General features: G+C 35.5%; 1 protein-coding gene across 3 annotated transcripts in view; it reads left to right on the top strand.

Moving 5' to 3' along the window:
- Nucleotides 1–15,759, top strand: part of LOC132095397 (ras-related protein Ral-B) — a 100,742-nt gene extending 84,983 nt beyond the window's left edge. For all 3 annotated transcript variants that reach the window (XM_059500331.1, XM_059500329.1, XM_059500330.1), the window contains exons 2-5: nucleotides 14,485–14,654; nucleotides 14,790–14,998; nucleotides 15,124–15,301; nucleotides 15,597–15,759. In XM_059500331.1, coding sequence (XP_059356314.1) covers nucleotides 14,541–14,654; nucleotides 14,790–14,998; nucleotides 15,124–15,301; nucleotides 15,597–15,719 — 624 coding nt within the window. In that variant the 5' untranslated portion in view covers nucleotides 14,485–14,540 and the 3' untranslated portion in view covers nucleotides 15,720–15,759. The remainder of the gene's footprint in view (nucleotides 1–14,484; nucleotides 14,655–14,789; nucleotides 14,999–15,123; nucleotides 15,302–15,596) is intronic.
- Nucleotides 15,760–25,605: the final 9,846 nt, after the last annotated feature.

The raw sequence follows: 25,605 nt of genomic DNA, 5'->3' as shown, positions 1-25,605 counted from the left end.
TGTACAACCCATTGTAAAGATGTAGGCTACTTTTTTGTTTTGTTTGTTTTTTAATCTTTTGGTAGTTTGAAATAAGAATTCAGATGTCCTTGTCTCCAGCATGCATATTAACCTTGAAAGCAGGCCTGCATGTAGGCTATCTTAAGCACAATCTGCTTTGTCAGTAGTGGTTAGGTTTGTTTTTGTTTCATATTGAGTGGGCACTTTTTCCCCTCTTTGTCTCTGGGATGTTTGGGTGTAACCTCACTGCCTTATCACATTCAGCATGGGAGTTGTGAAGTAAAGGCACAGTTATAATTTCTTTTTCTTTAATCTTATTGTAGAAATATGCCTATTTGATGAACATCCTATAGTATCTGTTCATATTTTTTAACTTTTTTTTTGCATTTTAATACCTGATTAAAAGTACCTTGATTTACTTTTATTTTTTTGTATTTATTTATTTATTTTTGCTGGAAAGCTACAATGTGCATACCATATACAGTAACATATTTTCAAAAGATTATGTAAAAATCATTGTGCAGTGCAATACATTACAATAACAATTTCCTATTAGGTTTATGGGGCCTTTTTCAAACAAGTATGATTTGGACATTGCTTCAAGTTTAGCTAGCTCTGTAGTTCCTATTTACTAGTTAGATGCTTTTCAGTGTTGATTTGGTGTGTGCATTCATCTAGTGGGTGCTTGAACGGGTTTCATAAGATTTTTGCAAATATTTTGAGTCTTTGTTCCCAGTATCTTCTCATTAAAATCTATACACATGACTGTTTGTTTACTTGTAAGTGGGTGACATTTCATGCATGTTGAGCTCTCAGCTGTTTATATTTTATTGTGCAAATGACTTGACTTTTATATCTAGATTTCTTTTATAAATACATTTACCATTAGGTCTCTGATGGCCCCTTGATTCCTGAACTGCAAAAAATATGGCCTGCCTGACCAACAAGCTCAAGTGTCAGTTTAAAAAGAGGTGGTGTCATTTTAAAAAATTGCCGCTTTAATAGATATTACAAAATGAATCAAAATGGAGCACATATCTGCTTTAATGTTGATGAAGGGGAACTATAGGCTCATTTTTGGGTAGTTCATGTTGGGTAGTTATTGTTTATACAGTAATTCCTATTATTAAGAAGCACTTTCAGTGTTCTTCAACAAAATATCCATCTATAACAGTGAAGTCCTGTGTCTCTGCTCTGTTTATTACAGGATTAAGTTTTAAACTTAATAGGATTAAACCTAATTCTAGAAGATTGAGCAAACATTATAAAATGCTCCAGATATAACTATGCTGACCCTGATGGTGTAGAATTTCATCTAATTACTGAGGAAAATAGGCACAATGCTGTATTTAATTTTTTTTACATTTTTGAAAAGTCATGCTAATCAAGGCTTAATTTATTTTTGTTAAAAATACAGTAATGTGTAATGTTGATTATGTGCTTGATTAAATGCTAATTTGTGCTCAAACATTTCCTATTATTAATTTTGAAAACAGTTGTGCTATATTTATTTATTTTCTATGTTTTAAATTTTTCAGGTCAGGAAAAAAAAAAAAAACTAAATGGCATAAATTAAAATGTGTATTTGTGTAAATGTGTATAGCACTATTAATTTCAAGTGTAAAACTCACTTCAATGTTTTAGAGCTTTGCTTAAAAAGGAAAAATCTCATCTGTGATAGTCATTGCACTCTGAGGTGAATAAGGGTACTTTTTGAAGAAACACACATCAACCTAGCCAAGTTCATGAATGTCAACAGTTTCCTTAGATTTGTTTCTCTTTTGCCAGGCCATGTGATCTGACTGAAGAAATGAGAAAAAAAAAACAACCCTTGAATAAAGGGCAAGTTCTGCTTTTTCTTACAGGCCATTTCATACCAGTGTCATTCGTGCGTATGTTCTGTGCACTTCCTCGTAGGCGAGAAGTGCTGATTTGCTACATGCCCCAATAATGAAATGTCATCATTCACTTCATAATTCATTATTTTTATGTAATCTGGATTACAGAGGATCATGACTTAGTCATACCAGTGGGGAATGTGCAGCCAGAAGTTAGTTCAATTTGTTTCTTGGTTTTGGATCTTAGTGATCCTAAATGCTTGAAATGTATCTTTTGCCCTGCATACCCCTTGAGAGCCCAGTGGAGTCTGTGTCACTGGGTATGTGATAAACAGAGAAGGGTCTGCACTGTGAAGTCTGTCTTTTATGGGATGTGTGATAGAGGTAAAATATTTTGTTCATCAGCTACATGCCTTTGCCAGTGGTTTTAAAACTCTTTGCTGATGTCCTCTTTAAACTTTATATATGAATGCTTATAATTAGAGGATGAACAGTAATGCATTTTGCCCATAATTAAAAAATTCTTAATAATCTGTTACCGCTGAATGCCTTTCAGCTTATGCTCATTAACAATACCCCAAGTATAACATTCATTTATCAATTGTCATTGTTTTCTAAAATTCCTGTTCACCGATGGGTTGCATTAGGTTTTATCTGTAATTTATTTGAATGGAAAATTTATTTCTGCTTAACAGAGATTATTTTCCCTCCCTGTAAAAGAAATCGAGAGATACTTGAGGTGACTTATTTCACTTGGTCTGGAGCAGTGTTGGGAAGGTTACTTTGGAAATGTAATAGGTTACAGATTACAAGTTACCCTATTTAAAATGTAATAGTAGTGTAACTTTTTTAATTACTTTAATAAAGTAATGTAACTAATTACTTTTGAGTACATTTTGATTACTTTTATAAATTTATAATGAATGTTAATTTGCAACTGTTAATCATCTTCAACCATTTTACACCATGCAGGTTTAACCTTACAGTAGTGCTCAATACTGTCAGACTTTCATCATTCTTCATCACCTGAATTAAGATGATCACATTTGAACACATCCACCACACAATCAGACTTTAGTACTGCCTTTTACTTAGAGATTGATCTGAAGTTCAAAGCAGATTTAAAATCAAAAGAAATAGTTTATAGATACTGTTTTTAAACCAAATCTTTGCATAACTACAGGCATCTAACTGCATCTAACAATGGTTTGGGGAAAAATAGTTAATAAAAAAATAAAAGCATATACATCAACTCAAATACGGTTATCTAATAAGCATGTGTCCTATTTTGTGTACTAAACTCCTGAAACATTGGTGTCTTTTTGAAACACTGCTGTCTCTTTGTATATGATATGATGATAGTTTCTCAAAATAAGTAAAAAATGCTCATGAAGTGACTGTTCTAGAGATTAATTTCCATGAGGGGCGGACTGGGAAAAAAATAGGCTGGGAAATCTCCCACTCATACACCCACAACCCATTCTGAAACATGGACAACCCTATTATTATTTTTTTGGACCTGACATGAAAAAATGTGAATCCTTAGGTTGGGGGACTTGCAACGTAATTAAGAGTTCTCTCCTGAACTCCACCTTCACTTCCATTATCCATCCATCTCTCTCATGACTTTAATACTGAAGATTTTTATTTGACTTTTACCATGTTTTGTAAGTGCAATTTTGTTTTTTTGGCAAATGAATTACCACTTGTATTTATTTTTACTACAAATTCCATAGTTAAACCACGGTTAGTGCCATACCATAGGCTATATTAATTTTCCTAAGGGTTGTGTTTTTGTATCCACTAGCTCCCCCTAAACCTACGATAAAATATGATGATTTATCTGCTAACTTACTACTGTAACATTACAAAAGATAATAATGACGTCGTTTATACAGTATTTTGAGTGATTGCGAGCAATGTGCTGCTGCTGCTTGACTAAGTAAACAAAGACAAAACTACATGAGCATATTTACAGATGAAACTGACCTGCACCTGAAACCCTGAACAGAAGTGTCGCTTCTCTGCTCCAGCTGTGCGCTTACACAGTTCACTCCGGTCTCTCTCACTCGCATTGATTACTCGGAGTCTGATCCAAACCGTTCGGCGGAGGCGCGGAGAGCGCGCGAGCCCAACCATTGCCAGTCACGACTAACCGATTCATGATTTATTAGAGATTTAATTATCGAATGGCGGATTCGGAAATAATCGCTTTAGTATATTCGGCCTGCAATTATACAATAACAATATTAAAGTAGAAGGCCAAATCGTCTGCCAGGCCACCGGGAATAGTCCCGGTTCTCCCGGTGTCCAGTCAGCGCCTGATTTCCACAGACACGCAGAACGTGCAGGATTCATATTCAGTCTTTTTGCGGATTAACATTCACAGACATCAGTCCATATCGGGTTTTGATTCAAGTGTACTGACCTACTTTTGATTTATTCGTCCTAAATGTGGCATATTGCGTCCGCGTTATAGGCTGAATTCCATTTTTATGACTGGATTCTACGAATGTGTTTTCCGCGTCTCGGAGATTATGGGTCATATGTCTTAGTGCAATTTGGGAAAGAAATAAGCTGTATGTGGATGTGTGTAAATATTCAAATGTAATCCTCTTTGTAATCGTTACAATTTTCATAAGTAACTGTAATTTAATTACTCATTTTTTCTTAGTAACTGTAACTGATTACTGTTACATTTATTTTGTAATTAAATTACGTAACGCCGTTACATGTAACTAGTTACTCCCCAACACTGGTCTGGAGAATGTCTTCATAGTGCTGTTGAAATCAATTCCACCTTTTGGGAGTAGCAGTATGTTAGAAATGATTTGATGTGGAAGAAAATAGGGCAAGATATAAATGTTCACATTTTTGCTGCTTTTCAGATGGAGAATGCCATTGCTACTTTCACTTGTTTATTCATATAATTAAAATACTCTTCATTAGTTATGTGTAAAGAGATTGTAGGGTGAATGAAGCCTCTGTGTCCCAGCTCTAGATGGTTAGTATTCAGCAGAGATGCTCACCTTGAGTGTGAGAGAGAAACACACTCTTCAGACGACAGATCCTTTGCTTTGTTGCACAGACTAAGCATGTTTTTTGTAGTTTATTCATAACTGATCAAATCTGGCATTTCGTATCAGCAATCTCATTTGAGAACTTTGTTTTACATCTATAACTCTGTAAAGAAACATTTATTTTATACCTGATGAATGTATCCAAAAAGTGAAAAGTGTCCACACAAGCTTTTGGAGCCACTGTAGTGCTATAAAATGCTCTTTTATTCATGCTCTTTCATGCCAAAAAGTATGACAATGTTTTTCTGTAATTTTGTTTGTAGAATGAAAGAAGGGACCATAAAAGAGGACCCTAGAGTCCAGGTATTTATGCAAGCCAAGACTCGTAAAAATAGCCTGCTCTCTTTTCTGTCTTGCTTTTGTCTGTTACTGATTTAAAAAAAAAACAGATAAGGCTCTTCCCTAAATATGTAGACAATGTGGTGCTCATTTGGATGATGTAGGTTTGATTCTTAAACAAAAAGGCAAGCGTGGTTGCTGTGAAAGCAACATGTCGATACAGCCTTCTGCACATGGTTCTTAGCCATTGAGGAGTCACTTATCTCATAATCTGTCTTTTTTTTTTTTCTTCCATTCTTCATCCTTAGTGTGCCGTTTTTTTATGTCTGTAATATATAGGCAAAGATCTGGGTTGGGCAGGCATGTTTACAGCTAAGTGAGTGGTGTAATGAACTTAAAACTATTGCACTTACTGAAATGTATCATTACCTTTGGAGCAGCTGTTTTATTTTGAGGTATGGTTTTACTCACACTCACCATGAAGGATCTGAAGAGAGCGCTTTCTACCTTTCACATGTGTATAGAATAAATCAAATTGATTGTTACCAATTCTTCACCACTGCATTCCTGCAGAATCAGTGCTTATAACCTGCCTGTACTGGTTCATGTTATTTATTTGTACTGTATTTTATTCCCTGCTGTACATTCCTTTTGCATTATTCTAGGCGCAAGTCTCTATTGACGATTAGAGCTTATCTCTGCTGTCTGTTCCCAGCTGGCACTGGTTTCGTGGGTATAAAAGCACACAGGGAAAGTATGCAGTGAAGTAAGAGTATGATTTGGAAGGGGAGAGAGGGGATGTTTGGAGCCCTATCCGGCTTTGGCCCAGTTTTTCCCACTGTTTTCCCCACCAATCTGGCAGGAAGTTCCAAACAAGCCTAGCTTAGCGAAAAAAAGTCATCTTGTTTCCTGTAGGTCAGATATTTCCTCTCGTACAGCATGTCAGAGGATCTATATGGATTGTTGTGTGTGTGTTTTGTAGAATCCATTTCAGAATCCAACTTCATCCTTATCTCATTTATAGTGGTTGAACTTTTTATTCCTCAATATTTCTTCTGCAAGACAGTTTGCCTTTAGTACTACAATACTTGCACTGATGTTTGTGTAAAGAGTCTGTCAGTTTTGAGGATGGTTATTTTATTATAATTAAATGTTAGTAAAAAAAAAATTATATGTGTGTGTGTGTGTGTTTCAGTTTCTGCAAACCTATTAAGCAGCACAACTGTTTTTAAAATGAATGTTGCTTTAGCACCAAATCAGCATATTAGAATTATTTCTGAAGGAAAATGACCGTGAAGACTGAAGTAATGACTGTTGAAAATATAGCTTTATTACAGGATTCAGTGTTAATTTTGAGAGCAAATTTGAATTTAGGTTTTAGTTATCTAAATTTTTTTTAGTCAACTAAATATAAGATTTTAGTAGACTAAATATACAGTGAATTTATTCAGCTAAAATCTAATGGGTTTAGTTACTATGGAATGATATTGCGGACTTTATTCAAAAGGCATTGCAAATTGTATTTGCAATTGCGTTTTCAATTTGTGGACGCATAAAATGTGACATAATCCAAATGCAAATCGCGCATTACCGTTTTCATTTTCGATTAAGTGAACGCACAGTGTCTGCCAAATTTAAAATGGAAATGCAAAGTCCGTTTGCAATTGTGTTTCCCATATCTTAGGAGCTATGAGCCTGTCATATTTAAATAGCAATATTAATTACCATATTTGCCTTTTCACTCTCTCTGCACTGTGCATGTAAACTGCCAAAACTCAAATGGAATCGCAATACCTTTTGCATTTGAATTTCCAACGTCTACACGGAAACCTGTCAATCAAGTGACAGGGGTGGGGCCGTTTTATTGGGCGTGTTTGCATTGGGAAGTGACGATCGTACTAAAATGTAATATGTGTTTACTAGGGTAAATATGAGTTAACGATAGTGTTTATAATTAAGCCACAGTAGCCACAAATGTACAGTTGTCTTAGACGAATTCTCCTTGATTCAGCAGCTGCACGATGTACAGCAGAGAGTCCTGTCTTGAATCTAGAGATCTGATGCTACTTCAGTGTAGCTTGGTAGCTCAGTGGTTAGTGACTGTCATCTCTCATGGCATACAGTCTTTTAGCGCGTGTTCGAAACCCGGGCCGACACAGACGTTCTTTATTTTTTTGTTTATCCTACTAACTTCAGTCGCCAAACGGGCGATCATACAGTGAGGAAAATTGCAGTAGTCAAGGCGAGCTGACATGTTATCAAGTACGCTGCTGTTTGCAGAATTACCGGACTTGCGTCCTCACAGACATCACACTCCCGAGTCGAATGCACAAAGTCTGAACTACTGAGGATGCAAGTCCGAAATCAGCGGCTGAAGTTAGTAGGATAAACAAAAAAATAAAGAACGTCTGTGTCGGCCCGGGTTTCGAACACGCGCTAAAAGACTGTATGCCGTGAGAGATGACAGTCACTAACCACTGAGCTACCAAGCTACACTGAAATAGTACCAGATCTCTAGATTCAAGACAGGACTCTCGGCTGTACATCGTGCAGCTGCTGAATCAAGGAGAATTCGTCTAAGACAACTGTACATTTGTGGCTACTGTGGCTTAATTATAAACACTATCGTTAACTCATATTTACCCTAGTAAAAACATATTACATTTTAGTACGATCGTCACTTCCCAATGCAAACACGCCCAATAAAATGGCCCCACCCCTGTCACTTGATAGACAGGTTTCCGTGTAGACGTTGGAAATTCAAATGCAAAAGGTATTGCGATTCCATTTGAGTTTTGGCAGTTTACATGCACAGTGCAGAGAGAGTGAAAAGGCAAATGTGGTAATTAATATTGCTATTTAAATATGACAGGCTCATAGCTCAAGATATGGGAAACACAATTGCAAACGGACTTTGCATTTCCATTTTAAATTTGGCAGACACTGTGCGTTCACTTAATCGAAAATGAAAACGGTAATGCGCGATTTGCATTTGCGTTTGGATTATGTCACATTTTATGCGTCCACAAATTGAAAACGCAATTGCAAATACAATTTGCAATGCCTTTTGAATAAAGTCCGCAATATCATTCCATAAGTTACAGTCTAATGCATTTATTAAGCATTTCTCAAAAATTTCCAAACTCATTAAATAGGTTTGATATTAAGGTTTTATGGTAGACACCGATTTAACTGTCATCGCAAGTAGCCCATGCATATCGACTGTCACTAAAAATCAGTGGTAAAACGTGAGGAAATACTAAAATTTAAAAAAACACTGGAAAAGTTAAAATCTAATGAAATTCACTGATACTTTATTTTTGTCTTTTCAAGACTTACTGAATGCCCTGCTACATATATCCTACAGTAATCGTAATTCTATTTAAAACATATTCATATGTAATTACAGTCATTATAAAATATATAGTTGTTTATATACACACTATAAATGCATATATTTGAAAAAAAATAACACTTGAAAAAAACCTTGCGTACATAGCATAGATCTACGCGCCCATATTTCCGAAACCTATTTAAATATATTACATATTTAATTACACGAATTAAGCATACAATTGAGGTATTATCGAAATATCAAATATTTTAATAACGAGTGCTTATTTAACAAAAGGCAAGTAAAATGATGAGGTTTAAATGTTAGACACACACATACCTCTGAAAGGATAGAAAAGTCCTCGGGACTTGGCACCGCATCAATCGCAAGATGCAACTTGCATTGGTAGTCAACAAGGCCAAAGTCCACCATTCTCCAATTCTCAAAGCTCTCTCTCAAAATGTTTGCTGCACACATATAATCTAGATGTGTCCGTGGTTGATGGCCAACCAACCGCCCGCAGCCAGAGTCTAGCCCTGGCAGCATCGCGGGGAAACATATGCAACCCATTCGAACTTTTGCACCACGAAAACAAACACTTGCGTCCCATGATTGCCTCACTCATCTACTGCGCGATATCACAGCTTGCTTGACATGTCTGTCGTTGGAAAGATCCACGTGGTGTCATGAATAATTAAGAGAGTGCCATCTCGTTGGATAAAAAAAACTCAGTCTCATTAATAATTATGAGACACCGATGAGTCATCAAAGTACTATCGTGCTCTGCCACGTCACAGCCTGTGACGTGGACAGGATGAAGCTTTTAAACCCGGAAGACGAAAATAGCGTATAAAAACTAAAATTTAACTATTTCCCCCCTACTATTAAATCTAACAGATGCTAACATTGTCTTCAATGGTGTTCAACACCCATACCTCTGTTAAAATCTCAGAAATTTTGGTTTAGGGTTTCATGACCCTTTAAACAAAGCAGCTGCACTACTTTCTGTTTCTGAAACGTATTTGAATGATTTTAAAAGCTATACAGATTTTTGTATTCGCTATGGGGTTGGAATTGACCAATCAGTAAGCCCCGCCCCCCTTAGTTACTGTTGCTGCCTCGGACAAACCCACAGAGTTGCCCACTGTCAAACAATGACAGCTCTCAGTATGAAAACCTTGTCCCAAGAGGTTTTTGATAAATTCTGCATACAGAAGTACCACCTCTCGTCAAGGAGCATTTAGGATTAAAAATATGCCATGGAGGATTTTAAAATAAATATGGTGGGTATGATTAATTTGGAAGTGAGGGTTTACAGATTGCAATGCAAACCATAGAAACCTCATGTTATGGTCGTCACGATCACAGATAACAACATCCAGTGTGCATGTACCGCAGTGTAAGATGTTAATGAATTAATTTACCCAGTTTAATATGAAGAGGCACTCATGTGTGTTTGACGTGAGAATAGTTGGCAGTTTAGGTTTGTACGTTAACAAGGACTCACTAAATTTTTACATTCGCTACTTTTAGCCAGAAATATTAACAGACAATAACGTTCTGCTTAATGAGAGCATGACAAACAGAAAATGAATGTTGAATAAAAAAAATACATTCCAAATTACATTGCCTATGTAAGCAGGGATATTAATTTCTATAAATAAATTTGGATTCATCTTTATTTGGGCTACTAAAGTTGTTCAGTCAAGAGCAGTGAGTAATTTTTCTGTCTTTCTTTTGTGGCTTGACATCAATGACTCGGAAAGTAGCAACTAAATTAGGCTGCTGTCCCTTTAAAACTGAATGCATTGATGCAATGTACTAATACATGTCTGATAATCTCCCTACTGTTTACGTTCATTTAAGACATAATCTACTGTGTTTTTGTGAATACTTGTCAAAACAGAACATCAATTCATCATCATTTTATGTGTATTTCTACGTTCATATGACACAAGAGTACTCGTGTGCAGTGTGAGACATGCTTTCTGTGTGTATGCTTCAGTGTGTGTTTGCTCAGGAAACCGAATTGAGGTCTCTTTTGCATTGTCAAATTTATCCATATGTCTGCACTTGTTTTTATTAGTTGACGGAAATGTCAATAGAATTTCGTCCTGTTTTTGTCATTCAAAACCAGTTTTATTTAAATGTCTCGATTGCGTCGGTGAAAATAATTTAGCTGACGGAAATTATTCGTCAACGAAATTAACAGATTATGTTTTAAAATGGTAGGAATATTGAAACTTATTTTAGTTTTGGTTCTGTTTTTCTGTGTTTTGATAAAAAAAAAAAAAAGTCATGTTGAGCATAAATTACCTCTTTCAAAAATATTCAGACATTTAATTTTGGCATAAATTCTTACAGCCCTAATATTGAAGTAAACCTCAGGGTCTGCTTCAGTTTTGTAAATGCCAACTTTCAAAAACTCTAATTTAAGCCCATATGGGATTAACAAAGCTGTATATTTGATCAGTAAGTGGGAAGAACCTGGTAAATTAACCAAAAGTAGACCGTTGAGTTACAGGAACCACCGTTAAAGTGGCAAACACAATTAAGTGGAACAATCACCTCCTTTTTGAAAAAATTGTACAATCTTAAAAAAAAAGGAAATAAAGGAATACATGTGAAAAAATATTTAGTATTTCTGTATGCCTATGTGTGAACTATTAGTGCAGTAGGTATTACACACTACTTTTTAATTTTTATTCTTGTGCATCTCCAGATACCACATCTTCTAAAATGGGATCATCGAATGCCCATTTTCCACAATTAAAAATGATTCCTTAGGGTCTTAATGAAAAGTCTACAGCGTTATTAGTTAGCTTTTATCATGTTCGTTTTATGATCACACTAGTTCCAGTGACTTATTTCTTGTTCGTTTTCTGATAACTTCTCTTTGTTGGTCAAATGATGGGATTTCGTGACGTTGTTCCTGAGAGGCGTGTAAAGGGTGGGTTTTAATGAAGCACAGCGGAGCTTCTGGCCCGACGGTGGAAACGCAGCACTATTTTGGCTTCGGTTCAACAGGTCCAAGGCTATTATCCCCGCCCGGCTAATTTAAAGCACTGGCTCGCACTGGCTCGCACTGGCCCGCACTGGCTCGCACTGGCCCGACAGTGGAAAAGTGGCTAATGTGTTGAATGTCCCTTTACTGCTAATTAGCTCTGCCGCATTTAGCCACTCACTTCTTCTGTAGGTGATGCTGGCTCACTAATGATTTGTGTGAATATGGACACATTTAGGTAGATTGGGTGGCACATTCCCTTCAAAAACAAAGGTAAACCTCTGCGTCTTCAGCGGCTCAGATGTCGGGAGTAAATGTAGTGTGAATTTTTAGCATTATAGGGTGGATGTATGCATTATAGGGTGGATGTATACAAACACTGCCAACACACATTTATATTCAAACAACATGTAAATTATTTTGCATCTGATGACCCCTTTATTATTTAAAACCTGATGAAGGTGATAATTTATCTTGTACATTTTCTTTCTATGGTTATCCTCTCAATGCTTTATCAGTGGATGAAGTGTGCCATATGAACTATCTTTATCCATGCCTGAGCTCCTGACGTGTGTCATGATTGTCCCCAGCAGGCCTGCAATCAGAAAGGGTGAGGCCAAATATGTCAGCTTGCCACTCCACTCAAGCAGAGGGCATCACCCACTCTTGTGCATGAAATCAGTGACCCTCCTCTTAACTGGCATCCATTTAAACGGCTAAAAATGAGAGAATCTGTGCTGTATGGGAATAGTCATCATTGATCTCTGCACTTCTCCCTCGGCTGTAGAGAGGCTTATTGGCGACACTGCTGAAGGGCCACTATCGCTTGCTCACAGGGGTTTGGTGATGAACGAGTGTAGCAGAATGTGGACAGTACTGAGGGAATCCTAATGAATTCCACCAGCTGGGGGAGGAGGAGGGCCGTCATTAATATTTCAGAAGCTAGTCTCCATCCGGCCATTCTTAAGAGGTGTGCATATGTAGGTCATATCTGTCATCATTTTGGTGCTCCCAGCCCCTGTTTAACCCTGTTTAACTGGCATTTTTTGTAACAGCAATGAAATTCTGCATGTATTTCACTGTGTTGCACTGCCTGATTTTACCAGTTACATCTTTTACCACTCGGTAATTTTCCCATATATTCTTAAAGTGCTGTTATCTACAACCAAATAAAAGCAACTGATCTGTTTTTTTTTTTTTTTTTTTTTTTTTTAAATTATTCTAAAGATTGGGATGTGAAATTAATGTCCTTTTTTTTTTTTTTGCTTTTTTTTGAAGAACGAAATGAATACTTTAGCAATGTGCTAAATGCAACATGTAAGTGGCAGACTTAATTGTTTCAAAAGATACAAATAAATGTTGTTCTCCACAAAAATATTAATCAGCAGAACTGTTTTTACCATTGATAATGATCAGAAATGTTACTTGAACATCAAATCACCATATTAGAATGATTTCTGAAGGAACATGTGACACACAAAACTAAAGTAATGGCTGCTGATAATTTACCAATGCTGTATCAAAGGAATAAATTGCATTTTAAAATGTATTCAAACAGTTAGCCTATTTTAAATCGTAATAATATTTCACATTTTTCTGTATTTGTGAACCAAATAATTTCAGCAACATTTGAGGAGTTGGAGTGATTTTTCTTTCAAAAATAATCATGCTATTGTCATACCCTGGTTTTTAGCGTGGTAAAAGTTTTACCAACTACTTATTCATACTTTCATCCTCCAATATGACTGTATAGTTAAGGAACTCCAAGCATCTTAAACTGACATCTATAATAAGCCTTCATTAGCAGATTCTTGTCTTCTTGCACAATACCCCAGTTACCTATTTTAGGCTTTTTTTTTTTTTTTTTTTTTTTTTTTTTTTTTGAGGGACCACCAGGAACAATAGCTGGAAGCAGTGGGTCATGTTCTCTTTTCCTTTGCTCAAGAAGGCTAGTATGAATTTTTCTTGAGTGGTATTCTAATATTCTCATATGGATGGTCTTCTGAATCATAACAAGTTGCAGAATTAGCACAGCTATTTGGATTTCAGACTTAAGCCCAATTAAGTATTATCCTCAATCAGCATCCAAAGCAGATGGTACAATCAGATTTATTTGAAACATGTAAATTCAGCATTATTAGCAAGCTTTATTAGTGCACATTATAAAATGTTTTTAGTGTACTGGTCAAAGATGAATGTGATTTTTAGTGAGATTATATATATATTAGATGATGTGAATGGGGAAAGGACCAGTTCTGCTCATAAAAATAATTCCAGGGCTTTTCACCAACAAGATTTTACTTTCATAGACTGGTGTTTTCTCAGAAGAGGATGGAAAAATGCAAATAGAAATACGCTTCCCATACATGTACAGTATGTACAGTACATGTGATTCTGACGCAATACAGTATATCATTATATATGACATGATATACATTGTACTCCAGTGTACTTCCTAAGTACATCATACTGTATTTAAAAAAATGTTTGACACTTGTTTTTGTCTTCCTTTTTTGTGGTACGGATCACCATAGCAAATGGCAAAAAATTGCTTTTATTTTGGTGTGTGTAAATGTAATAAATGAGTGGCAAGAGGAAGCCTCCAAAATAATTAATTTCCTCTTAGTGCTAAACAATAAGCCTCTTTTTTTTTCTTTATAAATCTAACAGGTTTTTTGTGTTCTTTTTGTGAATCTATTTATGGTGACTTAGGGGAAATTTATAAAGAAACATGCCATATGGATTACCATTACAAATGAATGTGTTTTGTTAGAATGTATAAAGTGTAAAAAAATAATAATAATAATAATTTAAATGTTTGGATCCAGCATGATCCAATTTATTTTAGTGTATGATTTAAGAACCATAAATACAAAATGAAAGTTCAACTGCACACCTGTGCTTGTGTTGAAGGTTCAGCCTTGAAATAATGGTTTTGTTTCTCCACAGGTGGTTCCAGCTTGTGTGTGGGCATCTTGTGGTGTACCTGAGGAAGGCAGTTAGATATGGCAGCCAGTAAGAGTAAGGGTCAGAGCTCCCTTGCCCTGCACAAGGTCATTATGGTGGGCAGTGGAGGCGTAGGAAAGTCTGCTCTTACCCTTCAGTTTATGTATGATGAGGTAAGTCAACAGACCAAACTCTGGCAGATACAGAAGGCTTCACTTATTCCATAAGTGTCAAAAAGAAAAAGTCTTCAAGATGCATTGCCTTGGTTTATTTAACAGAAGTGATTATTGCTATTTTCTGTCCCTCAGTTTGTTGAAGATTATGAGCCCACAAAGGCAGACAGCTACAGGAAGAAAGTGGTGTTGGATGGAGAAGAGGTGCAGATTGACATTTTGGACACAGCTGGGCAGGAAGACTACGCGGCCATCCGAGACAACTATTTCCGTAGCGGAGAGGGTTTCCTGTTGGTGTTCTCCATAACCGAGCACGAGTCTTTCACAGCTGCAGCAGAATTCAGGTCAGTGGTATTGCACCATTCTAGCTACTTGAAGAATAAGCTAGTACAATCAGAAAATGGGATCTCCTGTCGTGACCTAGTATAGTTGGAAAATTGAACCACTCAACATTAAATGTGTGTTACAGGGAGCAGATCCTTCGGGTTAAAGCTGAGGAGGATAAGATTCCACTGCTTGTGGTTGGAAATAAGTCAGACCTTGAGGATCGGAGGCAGGTTTCAGTAGACGAGGCCAGGGGAAAAGCAGAAGAATGGGGTGTGCAGTATGTCGAGACTTCTGCCAAGACACGGGCCAATGTGGACAAGGTAATATTTGTGCCTGGCTACAGTTTATTACATGCAGCAGATTTCAGTTTTGGAATATTTTCTGTGTAATGCAGTTTCTGATGGAAGTATTTTATCATTATGTACTCTAGTGCCACAAAATTACAGGAGTCGAGAGGCTGTTCAGCAAACAATAGAAAATGTGCAAGAAAATTCTTTTTTTTTTAAACATTTTTTATCACAACGTGGTTGCACTTTCCTGTTTTGTTCAACTGAAAACCCACGGTCATATAAAATAGTCAAATTGTGCAATAATAAACCCTTTGTGTTTCCAAAGGTATTTTTTGATCTAATGAGGGAAGTCCGGGCTAAAAAGATGTCAGAAAATAAGGACAAAAACGGGAAGGGAAAAAATAAGAAGAATAAGAAGAGCTTCAAAGAGCGATGCTGTTTACTTTGAGCTACACTTGGACTTTTCCTCACCAAATCTACTTGCAACTCCCTTTTCTTTATTAAAATCATAGCTTGATTAGTAAGGCTTTATACTGGTCAAGGTAAGCTTTCATCACATTCTTTCATTCCCTTAGTTCATTTCCAATAACTAGACTAAGATTGAATGGTATGCATACTTTTTAACAGAAGATGACCACTGTATGGCTACTGGTTGACGACTGTGGCACTTTAGGATTTCGTGAAATGTAGTTGGCCAACATGCGCCCAACACTAATTTTATTGCTCTGTAATTTATCTTTCCTTGACAGTTTTAAGTAGAAATCCTCTTTAATAGGCAAAGTTATCTCTTTTTTTATTGCATGCCTTTTGAGTATTTTTGTTAGGATTTTTAAAAACCTAACCATTTTATTTTAACATCTGTTGACACCATCAATGCATAGAGAGCAAAAGGTGTTTTTGTGGTAGTACTGTGGTTTTTAGCCTGTCTATTGAAGAGCACACGTGAGATTGAGGACAGAGTGCCGATGCATGGACTAATAGTGCCACCTGGTGGTTCATAAATATATACCTTTTCAGGAAGTACTCGTGCCTAACTACAAGTTACTAACCTCTGTGAACTGATCTGCCTTTATGCTTTCGTGTATTATTGAAATATTTTTGTAGGACTTGTTACATTTCCACCACTGTTTTATGAGAAGAATGTATTCTGTGTGAAAATGTGCCAACAAGCACAATGACTAAAACTGCATTTTCAGACTGAACATAAGACACATTTTATTTAGTGTTTGTTTAGCACTCTGAGCTCGGAGCTGTGGTCTCACCAGTAATTAAAACTGCTCTTTAATGCAAATATCACCTAACCTAGACTGCAATTTGTTTTGTAGTATTCCACTGGCTTTTAGAAGAAAAACTTTTAAAGTATGTTGCCAAATAAACAGTTTTTTTCTCCTTTGTATCACTTGTTTTTCACTCATTGAATTTGAACAGTTGGTACCTAATGTGGAAACCAATTTCTAGACTTCTAGCAATTACCTGAAACTGTTTTTCATAAGATCCTTATGAAGCGATAGGGAAAGGTTATAAGAATTTGCCATACCCTGTATTAGTTTAATAACGGTAGTGTTTTCTTAGGGTAATAGCCCGTGGTACTGCTGTTGTAACTTAGCTGTTTATTTACAGTTAATTTAGTTATTTACAGTTAACTAAATGTTAATAATAATATATAATAACAATTATGTAATTAATTTAAATAAAGGTCACTTTTTGGTTTAACATTTTCATCATTGTTGTTTTAATATATAATTATAACCATAATATTATTTTTGTTTTATAAATTTGCCTTTTTTTTTTAAGAATTTAAATTTTCTGTTATCAATCTAGTTATTATTGTACTATCATTATTAATAATAACAGTATATTTTATTTATCACTTGTAATTAATAATTGCAATTTTATTTTTTTGTATTACAAATAATTTAACACTTGTAATTTAATTATTTGTTTTTAACGTTATTATCACATAGTCGTATTTACTATAGCATATAGTTTATTTTTTTTATCATTGCTTTATTTTATTATTAACAATAATATTTATATTAATACTTTTAATTATTATTGTTGTTGTTATAACACACTTATTGTAGGCTAAACAGATTTACATTTAGAGGTAAAACTAAAATAATGTTTCATTTTAATAAGTAAATGAACTTTTTGATTAGTGTTCCTATTAGTGTTGGGTCTCAATCACCAGTAGGTAGTATCGGTCTTCCTTGCAAATGTATGTATGTATGTATGTATGTATGTATATATATGTATGTGTGTGTATATATATATATATATATATATATATATATATATATATATATATATATATATATATATATATATATATATATATATATATATATATATATATATATATATATATATATACATTTTCTTTTTCTGCTATTCTGTTTTGCTGACAGCAGCAGATGAACGAAGACGCCTCTGTTGGATCCGTAGTGCTGATAAACCTGAGTGTACCACTTGATGGCAGTCATGGTGTTTCAACATACACAGACTCAGATTGTGCTGCTTGCTGCAACATGGAGCTGTTTCTGGATGTATTGATCAGGATCAGTGGTTTCTAATGCATGCCATTTGTTACAAGTACATGGCATTTAGTAACACTGGCCAATAAGTACCTTAATGGTGGCTACAATTAGGCAAGGTTATGTATTATTATTATACACTGTTTTCTTCTGTAATTAAGAAATGTTTTGAGACAAAGTATTAAGCACTGAAATCAACGTCTTGCTATTAGCAGTAAGAAACCTTCCATGCTTTTCCATGTGTTGAATTTCTCTCTACATCCTCCTAAAGCCATTAGAGGCATCAGCAACACAATGTTTGGTATTAACATTATCCATTAACTAATTAACTTATTAGGGCTGTAAGTCGATTTGACTACATATGTCGATTAATAATTCAAATTAATTGCAAATTACATTTGGGTGTGAAAATACCTCCAAAAGATTATTTAATGCTATTTTTGTGTAAAATGAAGTAATTTCTAGACATTACAAATAGTAACTTTTTAGAAAGAAATATTTGATTTGATTTAGCACGACTGTTCCTTTAAAGTCATTCAGGTTTGAGTAGTCTAAATGATGACATTAAAGATAATTTTGGGTGAACTATTCCTAGTTTTCCCCCCTTTTTTCCCTTACCGAAAAAAGAAATACTCTAAATAAGAAACTAAATCTGCCAGCAGCTGGCGGTAAATGACTTCAATCGATTTGTTCAAATGGCTGATTCATTCAGGAGCAGTAAACCGCTCACTTTATGAATGAATGTTCTTTTGACAGCAAAAACAGACACATTGTGTTTAAAATATAACAATATTAACTTCTTATTGACTATACTGTTGTTTAAATCACATTTGCACTCATTATATTTGGAACAAACAGCACTTGTGTTGTATATCGCTTATCATATGATATAAATGTGAGACAAAACTCAAGGGCATTTTTTTGCCCCAATATCTAGAATTTTATGGTATAACTGCATTTATTATTTACAGGTCTGGGGGTGGAGCTAGTGCATTTATTTGCTTAATTGCATTATTTTTCATGACTAATTAAGTTAATGTGTTAAACTTGCACTTGCAGCCTTAAATCATATATTTATTAGAACTATTAAATAACCTTCAGTCTTATTATTTCTGTCAAATGTTTATTTCAAAGTGGTTTTTCATTTGTTTCTCTCTTTATATTTAAAATTGTAAAGCTAAAACATTCACAAAGATGAGGCAGAATAAGAAGTTGCAAAATAATAAAGGGTTATGGTCATCTGCAAAATTCACATTGTAAAGGAGAATATGATTGGTGTATGCTATCTATTTATCTATCAGGTCTTTTATTATGCTTTAGACGAGGTCTCTGCTACCTATTATTTGTGCTGTGGAATTATTAACGAGAACGAACCCTTACAGAACGACAAATTATGTGAGAAAGTTGTGAATAATGGAAGAAGTGGGTAAGTTTGAAAATATTTCATATTGATTTGTTCGAATGGCTTCTTTCAGATGTCCTTTGCATTCACCATTTGCACTGTGATTATTAATTTTAAACCTTGCAGTGGTATGATTGAGGTCATCAAACTTCCTTAATCAACAGGAGATATCTTGATTTTTTTATAAGAGCTTTCTTTCAAAGCAACCATAACAAAAGTAAGATCTGAAAACTGCACTGATATTAGTTTAATTTTAAGACAATCTTGGGGAACATTTGTGTTTGTGGTTACAATTCAGAGGAAGAAGAATTTCAAGACCACCTTCCATTTCAACCAAATGTCTCAAGAAGTCTCCCTTTGGGCATTTTTATACTTTTCTGTTTATGCACTTATATCATTATTATGACTCCGAAAAGCCAGTGAACCTTAAAAAATAAGATAATAGAGCATATTTTCCTCCTCGTAATATTCAGCACAAAAGCATCCTGCTTTTCCCCCTTGCTTCTGTCTTCTGAAAATATATTTCTGTGATTGATATTGCTTTTTTCTGTAATGATTTCTGACTAAATTTGATTTGCAGGAAAGCAAAGAGGTCAGTCGCCGATTCTCATCTATCTGCAGGTAGACACTAATAAGGCACATGACATTTTCCCTGATGCTATCACACACGATCACACCATCGCTGTGCAGATCTGTAGCACTGCTCTTAATATTCACTCACTTGAGTGTTTGTATTAGACTCTTATTAAAAAACTTCAGCTGTTTGGGTTGAGCATTATTGCAGCCTTTTTTTGTGTGTGTGTAAAAGAAAGCAATATCCTTCTCTAACATCCTAATATCTTTAGACTGAATATTCCATCTCTGGTTTCTTTGCCAAACAATACTTCAAATAAATCTTAAAGCCATTATTTTGCAAGCTGCATATTGCTCATCTTAAAATGGAGCTGATAAATGCTATACTCGGAGGTCTAAGGGGGGAAATCACTAAGAATGAATTGCACTCACTGATTGTGTCGTTTGTTTGCACATGATGTCTGCATTGTTTGACAGAAATTATGCAAAGTATGTAGTTATGTGAAGCACCCTAAAAATTTGATGAAACATGCAATGCCCATATCTATTTATCGTTCTATATATTTATCATTTTTGTATCCCCTGTATCTATCTGTCTGTCGTTCTATCAATCTGTTTTATTTTATCTCTATCACTCTATGCATTTTTCTGTCCATTGTTCTGTTTAGTGAGTGAAAGTGACATGACATACAGCAAAGTATGGTGAGCCATACTCAGAATTGATGATATAATTAGAATATCATCAAAAAGTTGATTTATTTCACTAATTCCATTCAAAAAGTGAAACTTGTATATTTTATTCATTCATTACACACAGACTGATATTTCAAATGTTTATTTCTTTTAATTTTGATGATTATAACTGACAACTAAGGAAAATCCCAAATTCAGTATCTCAGAAAATTTGAATATAACTTAAGAACAATACAAAGAAAGGATTTTTAGAAATATTGGCCAAATAAAAAGTATGAAAATAAAGTCTGAGCATGTACAGCACTCAATACTTAGTTGGGGCTCCTTTTGCCTGAATGACTGCAGCAATGCGGCGTGGCATGGAGTCGATCAGTCTGTGGCACTGCTCAGGTGTTATGAGAGCCCAGGTTGCTCTGATAATGGCCTTCAGCTCTTCTGCATTCTTGGGTCTGGCATATCGCATCTTCTTCCCAATACAACATAGATTTTCTTTGGGGTTAAGGTCAGGCGAGTTTGCTGGCCAATTAAGAACATGGATACCATGTTCCTTAAACCAGGTACTGGTAGCTTTGGCACTGTGTGCAGGTGCCAAGTCCTGTTGGAAAATGAAAGCTGCAATTTGGTCAGCAGCAGAAAGCATGAAGTGCTCTCAAACTTACTGGTATACGGCTGTGTTGACCTTTGACCTCAGAAAACACATTGGACCAACATCAGCAGATGACATGGCACCCCAAACCATCACTGACTGTGGAAACTTTACACTGGACCTCAAGCAACGTGGATTCTGTGCCTCTCCTCTCTTATTTCAGACTCTGGGACCCTGTTTTACAAAGGAAATGCAAAATTTACTTTCATCAGAGAACATAACTTTGGACCACTCAGCAGAAGTCCAGTCCTTTTAGTCTTTGATCTCATCAGGCATTATAGGAGAAAACTCCGAGATGTTAAACTGGCAAATGGAGGTTTCAAAAAGCATTGAATAAAATGGGGCTGTTAATTTTGGCCATTGTGTATTACAGAAAAACTTTTGTTATAATATTTCCTTTCATTTTAAATTCTTATTATCCAATGAAAGGTTAGATTTTTGTGATTTTTTTTTTTTAAATAAAAATCAGAAGGATTAACAATGCAGATAGATTTTCCACAGCCTTCTTTGATCATATTTACTAAGGGTGCCAATATTTTTTGCCTATCTATCTATCTATCTATCTATCTATCTATCTATCTATCTATCTATCTATCTATCTATCTATCTATCTATCTATCTATCTATCTATCTATCTATCTATCTATCTATCTATCTATCTATCTATCTATCTATCTATCTATCGTTCTGTGTATCGATCTATCTATCGTTCTGTGTATCGATCTATCTATCGTTCTGTGTATCGATCTATCTATCGTTCTGTGTATCGATCTATCTATCGTTCTGTGTATCGATCTATTGGTCTGTCTGCTGGCCTATCTATTGGTGTATCTATATAATAATGCAGTTTGTCATCATTTGATGATTAACTGGTGCCAGGATTGCTTAAAAATGTAACGTTTACTGCCACTAAAAAGTAATGCAACTTGCCTAGCTTATAATTTGCCTAGCATATATCTTTATCCATTACAATAGTTGTATTTATGTTCCCTGTGTAAAATGTCATTTCATTATTTAAATGAGTTGGTTATTTAGCAAAATGCTCTCCTGAGCCCCATAGACAGGACAGATGAGGCTCTAGGCTGATGATTGAATCTCTGTCCATGGTGCTGAAGATCTCTTTGTAGTCCAGCAATCCTCCAGATTGATTCTGCAGTTCTCCACAGGTACAGAACCACATTCTGAGCCTCATTAACTGATAGCGGCTGAGATGGAAATATCAGCAGGGAAAAATTGAATCAGCGCTCAGCCTGGAGACTGTCACACAGAGCCTCGAGCCCTGCGGATGTTAGATGTGAAGGCCTGCATGGTCTTGCTGGGACATAGTGCAAGTTGTTACTGCCACTGACCACTACTACTTTCCGGAGGATGAAATAGCAAAGTAGGACAGTAAAGCCGATAAGACTTTGACACTTTAGAAGTTACAATGAAACACCTCTGAGTTTCTGCTAGATGAGATTTCTGGTATTAGGTCAGATGCAGAGCTAACTCAAGGCACTGCATGTTTTTCATTGCTAGTCTTAGTATAAGTTCCTTCTTGAGCTCATTGCTTCTTTTTATAGCATATCTGTAGTTCAAAGAAAGCAAAGGCAACACCAAGGTACAAAGGATTGTCTGGGTGAATTATCCTTTCAATAAATTAAATTTGTGGTTTTGAAAAAAAAGGTTAATGTGATGTGTTGTTTAGAAGGGTCAATTTATAGTTAGTTGATCTTAATGGGTCTTCATTCATTTCAGTGTTTCCAGACAGAAACTATAGATTTAATTGTTGTTCTTAATATACTGCATATATAATATGTGACTAAATGTATATATGGCTAGTCTGCTATAATTTACTTAAATTCATGTCATTCCAGACCTGCATGACATTTTCTGTTATTTGTGGAACACCAAATAAAATCTTTTGAAGGCCTTTAGAGACACATCTTTCATTGTATGCAATATACCCTGGATTTATTATTTATAAATTACAAAAAAAAAAAAAAAACTTCTGGTCTTATTATTTATCAATTAATCATTTAAAAAAAAGCTTTTATAATCTGCAATTGAAATGCAATAGCTTTTCTCTAAAATGGCCTTCCTTTTACACCAATGCCACATGGTTACTGGTTAACCAATAGCCAAACGTCTATTTAGTTGTTATTTTCGCAAACTAATTTGATCAGCTCTCACTTTTAATATCCCGTTTCACTTTTTTTCCCTACGTAAACTTGGTTGCGAATCAGTAATTGGAGCTGAATTTAAACTGCAGATTGGACAATCACTAAATGGATGGCCTTAAACAATGATGCATCAGCAAATATGCACAACACTATTTGGAGTGTCTCTAGATAATTCTGTCTGAGCATTATCTCAATATTAAAGTGATAAATATTGTCCTTCAGTTCAAATTGACTATTCCATCTATTCATTTAATTGTTTTTTCTTAAGACTCAGATCATGCCTCTGCTGACTCCCCCACAATAGGGAGGAGGAAATCTAATCATAGGAGCTCACTGCTTCCGTTTATTAGGCCTGGAGGGGACCCGCTCCTTTGCATATTCATAACGTTGTTCACTATTGTTGTGAGGACTTAAGAGATGAGCTACAGCATACAGCACTGGGAGTACAGCCCTGTTCTACAAACCCCATAAACCGTGTTCAGAGAAACTGCTAATTACCCACAGAATCAGGTCAAGCACAAGTCGTCCGAGCTGTAAACCTCTTACGGTAAGATATAATTAAAGTGTGAACTATTAACATTGAGTAAAGTTTATATTTTAGTGTAAAAAAAAAGAAAAAAGAAGCAAATGTGATGCTATCTATCAAAGGTCAGTGTAGACTTATTAGTTGATCCTAATGGATCTTTATTCATTTTAGTATTTCAAAACAGAAACTTTTAAAGGATATCTGACAGCAACTTTCAAAAGAGTCTTGAGACTAATGGTGCTTTCTACTTTGGATTCGTCTTTAATCAGCCGAGATGTGCTTGACCATCATGTCAAAGTTTTAGTCATTAGTCTTTGCAATAACTGATATATATATAACATAGTGGATTAAAAAAAATTAATTGGAAGTCTTCCATGAAAGCTTTCAATAGATGTGATGTTTTCTGTTCAGATAAATGATTCCTGTATCTTTTCATGTTTTCCATGAATAACAAAAATGCAACCCTGTTTTCAAGTGCTTTATACTGTCTAAATTTCCATCCACCTTCCAATTTGGAAATACTGCCCTCTTATTCGCGTATTGAGATGGAGCACGATTGCATGTAATGACATCTCTTCATCTGAATCCCGTAGACCAATCAGAAGGTTTAAAGAGGTGGACTACATATTATAGGGTGTCGGAGCTGTTAGTGTTAACACACAGAATGCAAACAGCCAGGCATTACGGAAAGATGCCCTGCTCCCAGAGGAGGTCATTACGCGCGGACTGAGTTAGACTTACTTGATGGAGGAAGTTTCGTGTACTGCACTCCTCCAAAGGCAGGACGAGTGGCTGACAAAAAACTGGAGTGATGTAGATTGAGCACAAAAATAATGGATTACCATGATGTTAACTTTCCTGGAGGAATGTCATATGATATATCAAGATGGGTTTGAAATGTGGTAAATCCAGCTGACAGTGTAGTCCTGACCTTAAGGCATTCGAATATGACGGCAACTAATGGTGAAACTTGACAGACCACAGTAGAATATTGTGGGACTTGAAACACCTGCAGCATAATCCACCTCTTTCCCAGTTTAAGCACAGCGCTTTCCAGAACATTTCAATGACTGTTTCCTGCACTGATAAGCATTTTAGGACTACAGGAGTGCTAACAGTTTGACTTATTAAAGATGAAGACATGTCCTTTTATGTAGCTTATGAAAAATGAGGATGAACATTGTAATATGGCAGACTTCGCTATCACTTGTTCAACAGTGGCTCCTCTGCAGTGAATGTGTGCCATCAGAATAAGTCCAAACGGCTGATAAAAACATCACAATAATCCAATTGATGACTCCAGTCTATCAATTGAAAAAAATAAAAATAAATGTGTGTTTGTAATAAACAAATTCTTCATTAAAGTCTGTGTGAACCGGAAGTTGCTGCTGACTCTATTTCAGTATGGTGACGTATTTCCAGCTGAAACAGAATACTGGGTAGAAGGCAAGGTTTTATTTTTGCTCTCTCATCTTTCACTCGCAGCAAACTAACAGTTGGAGGGGTGTGGTTAAGCAAATTCTGCCCAAGCCATGGCCCAAGCCGTCAAACTGAACGTCAACAGAGCAGGAGTACCATTCTGGAGCGGAAGCAAATAATTCGATTTTGATTAAAGATTTTTTTTTTTTTTTTTTATACAGAGAATTAACTTGCATGGATCAGTTGTTAACATTAAGACTAACAATGTGCACTAAATAAATATTGTACATTTTGATTTCATGCAGACTTTAAGATGTTTTAACTTCAAACCATAATGTCCTGCTAAAATACGAAAAACATATCATTATTTATTTATTTT

The sequence above is a fragment of the Carassius carassius genome, chromosome 19 (assembly GCF_963082965.1).
Source record: "Carassius carassius chromosome 19, fCarCar2.1, whole genome shotgun sequence".
Classification (NCBI taxonomy): domain Eukaryota; kingdom Metazoa; phylum Chordata; class Actinopteri; order Cypriniformes; family Cyprinidae; genus Carassius; species Carassius carassius.
The sequence above is the reverse complement of the archived record's forward strand: the minus strand, read 5'-3'. Positions and strand labels throughout refer to the sequence as shown.